The 5,470-nt window shown below is 37.4% G+C and overlaps 1 protein-coding gene across 1 annotated transcript in view; it reads left to right on the top strand.

Moving 5' to 3' along the window:
- Nucleotides 1-1,396, top strand: part of SKOR2 (SKI family transcriptional corepressor 2) — a 35,136-nt gene extending 33,740 nt beyond the window's left edge. The window contains exon 7 of the mRNA XM_012642660.1: nucleotides 1,334-1,396. Coding sequence (XP_012498114.1) covers nucleotides 1,334-1,396 — 63 coding nt within the window. The remainder of the gene's footprint in view (nucleotides 1-1,333) is intronic.
- Nucleotides 1,397-5,470: the final 4,074 nt, after the last annotated feature.

Genomic DNA, 5,470 nt, shown 5'->3' with positions numbered 1-5,470 from the left:
AGATTAGTACACTGAACTTTTATGTTGCTATATGAATCATTAATTTCATTACTGCGATCAATGCCCTTATCAGATATGTGCCCATCACATATGTTTATGTTGTAATTGTGTATCAAAATAGTGAGATGGTTATTTTAATCTTCTCCCTTTTTTCCCACTAAAAAGACTGTTTAATTCAACTGACTAGTTATTATGGTAAAATGGTCCAGCTCATCTTAGTCACTAGCATTATTGGGGATTCATAGCTCCTTCCCATTAGTAAAGATTCATCTGTGTGGACCAATGGAAAATGAGAGCAAGACATACAATATGCTGGGAATGTATGTAACAGTATTCAAAAACATTGCCTAATTGAATGAAAGTAATTTTATTTCCCTCATTGCTTTTACTTAACAGCCATATTTCATATTAATTACATTCTAGAAGAAGGAATGTTTATTTCTTTAAGTGTGAAATAGATTCAAATCTTTAGAGTCCTGAGGTTAGCCTTGTATTGATGAAGGTAGGTAACATGATGATAGGGTACCTTCACTGGGGCTGGTGGAGAGGCATAGCTAAATAATACATGTAGTCCAATTTCAACCATTTCAGTTTTCTAATTAAAAGTACACACCAGGACTTAGGGGGGAGGGGGGCAAGGGCAACATACGTGGCCTGGGCATCTGTACCCCCATAATATGCTGAAATAAAAAAAAAGTAACACACCAAATGTAATAGGCTTTTATTCAAAACCCTGGTATTCAAATGCACCTTTCAAATTTATCTGGGTAGAATTCTTAAGGTCTTATTTTCCATTCAATACAGTTATGTTGGATGCTTCTTATTAGTTATTGGGAATTTACCCAGAGTAATAGTTTGTGTTTACTTGTCTTATTTGTGATTTATAATGATAGCTTATTTTAAAAAGAAATCATTCTAATACACTGAAAGATTACATTGAACTAGTTTGTAATCACGTTCTTGTTTTGTGACCTTGGACACACATTATAACATCAAATTCAGTTTGTATACCTAAATAAAAAATAATAATAATACCATAATATTAAATGTAAGTTTAAAAAACCTTTTTAAGATGAACTGTCACATACTAACCTCGGGGACTAGTTATAGCAGCAATCCAGTGTGATCACCTGTTCTGTCCTTAATGTACTTTTTAACATGCCTTAAGAGTGCTATACCCCAGAAGTCCCACACTGCTGAGCAGATGGAGACCTCTCTTCCTCAGGGAGGATCTATTGGCATTCAAATTGTTAAGCATGATGAAGGGTCTCCATTACACATCTGTCTCCAAATTTAGCTTACCTGGATGGTTTTGCTTGTTTTTATCTTACAGATCCCCTATGCAGCAAGCTTGATCAGGAAAGAAAAGCTTGGCGCCCATCTCAGCAAAAGCTAAAAGGTGAGATCACCAGAGGAAAGAGATTTTTCTTACTCTCTGTATTGTTATTGCTTGGACGTATTACTTTTTGATGTGTTTGAAATAGCCCAAGGGATTGGTCAAATTGCATCCTGGGTTTGAGTTAATATACCAATGAACTTCCTTATGTCTTCATCCCCTTATGGGGATGAGACTTCCGAAATGAATGTCCAAGTGTTTCTTATAAATTCCATGGAAAATTCCTAAAACTAAGGAAATTCTCTATTCCGTATGTAGAAGTGATCTTCATTCTGCTTTAAGATCTTCTGCTCTTTATGGTTCTATCTGACACCCCGATTACTGGCCCTCTAAAGGAAACTGAAATGTCAGAGGTCATCCTCATGGTGTCTCATTTTCTCTGTCTCTCCTTTACTTCCAAAAATCTTCCCGAAATCTGACTTTCAGTGAATTACTACAGATCATGATATGAACAATTGGAGACAATACAGACCTTTGAGACCTTCTGCTCTAGGAATAGTAATTCATTCTTTCCCTAAACCAATAATAGTTTCTCTACAGCTGAAACCAAGTTCAAGATCATGTCCCTGGCAACCATTTAAAAGACAATTTTTCTATATTTTTAAGGAAAAGCAGACAGTGAAAATCCAATGTCTATATTCACAATGTACCTAAACATTTCAAAAGCAACTTTTTGATTCTATGGAAGAAGACATATGTAATTATTAGAATTGTGGAAATGCAAAAACTAGGACATAGTTGTTTCTGTAACAATATGGTGGGAATGACCTAACCATTGGAATTGCTAAATCAGGAAAAAACTCAGATTCCAGAGGCAGCATTTGTTAGTGCTCATGGCCAGCTAGGACTGTGGCCATGTATCAGTTTGATCCACTCCCATCAGAACGATTCTTCCTACTCCTTCCCTTTGGAACACATTTTCAACTTAATAGAATTTATTGGCAAAAAGAATTCCCTACCATGCAGGCTCATGGTTCTTTTTTTTCCTTCATACCTCTCTTCTGCGTATCACAAGTCTCCTCTACCATGTGCGGATGATAATCCTGCTTCTTGCCATCATCTTTATTAGTGGTAATCTTCAGTATTTGTCTCAAATAATGATAATTATGTCAAGTTTCATCATGCACTCAAAACCCTTCTGCAAACAGTCTCTCGTTCATGTGCTTTCCCTTAATTTTACCCATGGGGAACTGAGGTGTAGAGATAAGAGATGTGACATTTTGTGTCCCCATTGCAAAGCTAAGAAGAGATTCTAAGACTTCCAACTTTAGATCCAGTGCTCGCCTTTGCCTAATGAATGGACTTCTTGTTCCTGGAAAGCAGATGATTCTGCAACAGGGATGCTCAGATAGTAAGTCATACTGTTCCCATCCCCATGAAGTTATACATGAATTTGCCTGTGAGTTTGGCTCTGTTCTATATATTAAAGTATTTTTATTAAGTCTGAAGTTGGCTTTGGGAGATTTCTTTATCATTGTAGTAGACTGGATTTACACCAGCAGTGTTAAATGAAAATTTTATAATATTCAGATTCAGTAAATCTTAACTCAGAATATCAAGGTAATCAAGGCAGGAATTAATTCCCAATTAATTCTGATAATCTCCATATGTGTAATATGAAAATGTCAAACTAGTTCTCTTTCAAATCAAAGAGAAATGTTATTTTTAAAATAACCTTTTTATTGAAATACAACACAAATTCAGCCATGTCTATAAATCATAAAGTCATACAAACCAGGAAGTTTACAAATCAAAACTCTGTGAATTTTCACAAGATGAGCTCACTTAGGTTTGTAGCACCCAGTAACAGCCTCATGACCCTGTCCAGTTTCTCCCACCCCCAAACCCCAACAAAGGTTAATTTTGCCTGTTTCTGAGCTTTATGTAAGTGACATTGTATAGAATGTTCTCTCGTGTCTGGCTTGTTTTACTGAGCGTTTGTGAGATTCATCTATTAGCATGTGGTTTGATTTGTACTTAGGAACTTCAGTGAACTCTCTTTTTACTCCTTCTACTTCCCCAACCTGTCTTCCCTGCTTGTCAGACATGAGCCCATCTTGCACCTACAAAATGAAGACTCACTGCCCAGAGCCCATGCCTCTGAAAGTGACATAGCATACAGCTAGGTGGAAAAATAAAAAAAAGATTGATTTTTGTTTAGTAACTAATGCTTCCTCCATGCTGATTTTGTTTCCATCCTTGCGGACAACAGGGATTTCTCTAAGTAGACCCTGGTGCTTTCAGAAGATTAGTGGTTACTTAAATGCTTAGCTAAATCAGCCAAGCAGAGAATCACGACCATATTGTTAGAGGCAGTCTCTGATTCTCAACATGCCAGTCCTGTAAGGAGTTACCCCAAGAGAGGTTACAATATAAAAATCATTACACCAAGGGAGAGAGACAAATTCTGTCTTGCAGAGTGACCACAGGTTTCCAAATTAGGGATTGATGCATTAATGTCTTATGCAAGAGTGACCCTTAAGGTATTGTGCTGTGTTCTTGCCACCCAGTGGATTCCAATACGACTATTAAGAGGAGGAAGCTTTTCAAAACCACAGGCAATCCACTTAATAAGCCGAGCAAGGACTGCCACATATCACTGCTGTACAAATCTTTTTCACCCTACATTAGAACATAAGAAATGCCATGTCGAATCACAATAAAGGTTCACCCAGGCCAAGATACTGACTTCCATTAGAAGAGCCAAATTGTTGTTCTAAATAATATTAACTGCAAAATTTAGGCATATACACTGAATATTCTTAACTTTCCCTTGATAACTGCTTAAAGATCCATGACCCATGGATTTACCTAAACCTTTCTTCAACCGAGGCATAGTCCCCTTTGGGGCAATGAGCTCTATTTGTTTAGCTACCAGCTGTGTAAAGTGTATTTTGTTTATCTTCAAACTCCCCCCTAAAACAAGCTGTTAGATCAGACATTGCACTGCTCTGTGTATTTGCTTCATCATGAGCTTGTTAGTACAATCAAAGAGATTTGAAATATATTTCAAAATGTTGTGTGTATTATCCTTTCGTCTTGGCCCATTTTTAACACTGGAATTATTCCTGATGGCCCTCCTTACCTCTAGTTATTTCTGTGACCCAGTTACTGCACAGACACCCCAGTGTAATCTGTGTGAAATCTGTACCCCAAATAAAAATGGTATGGTGTTAACGCCAATTTAATTATTACTTTACATTCATTTTCTTTCAAGAACCTTTAAATGTTTTGCAAAGATCGTTCATGTTAACTGGTTGAAATACCCATGTCTTTCACAGAGAAGAATTAAATCATTTCACATAAGTAGGAAGTGAATCATGGGAAATGGCTCTTGCATACTCATGCAGAAACCCATCGACCAAGCTGGGAAGGATAATAACTATCATTTATTGAACACTAACTGTGCCAGATGGTGGACTAAATTCTTTGCTGCATTATCCTTGCGACTCTGTAAGGTGGATCCCAGTGTTATCTCCCATTGCATACTTGAGAACACTGAGGCTCAGGGAGGTCACTTAGCCATCAAGTGACAGAGCCACGTTTCAATCCAGGGCTATTTGACCCCTAATGCCACTTCCTTGAATTCCTTGGATCCTTGGGCTGGTGGTGAGGGATACTAAAACTGACACTACCTCCCAATGTTGTCTTGAGTAACATCATTTAATCTCTTCGAGTCTCACTCTTACCTATAAAATGTGGGCAACTAAACCCAATCAAAGTCTCTACCAGCTCTAAAATTTTGTCTGTCACTTTTGCATGCCAGTCTTCTCCCAGATTCTCTCTCCTTTCCCGCAAAGGGGCTGCTTTTATTAAAGCCAGCTCAAGACCACATGTAACACCCAAGGGCAAGACCCACCTTCTTTTGCCTGATGTCTACATTTTCTTGATCACTAACTGCTACTTTGCATCCTTCTGGAGAGTCTGAAAATATGATTTTTTCCTTTGTTAACAATATCTCCCTCTTTGGTAAACTCTCATAATTTGTGTGTCACTTCTGGAATAATTGCTATAAAAATAATAAGAAGAAAAAAGCCTTAAAAGAATGTTGAGGGATTGTAATTGAACACTCTG

The sequence above is a fragment of the Propithecus coquereli genome, unplaced genomic scaffold, assembly GCF_000956105.1.
Source record: "Propithecus coquereli isolate 6110/MARCELLA unplaced genomic scaffold, Pcoq_1.0 Scaffold181, whole genome shotgun sequence".
Taxonomy (NCBI): domain Eukaryota; kingdom Metazoa; phylum Chordata; class Mammalia; order Primates; family Indriidae; genus Propithecus; species Propithecus coquereli.
The sequence above is the reverse complement of the archived record's forward strand: the minus strand, read 5'-3'. Positions and strand labels throughout refer to the sequence as shown.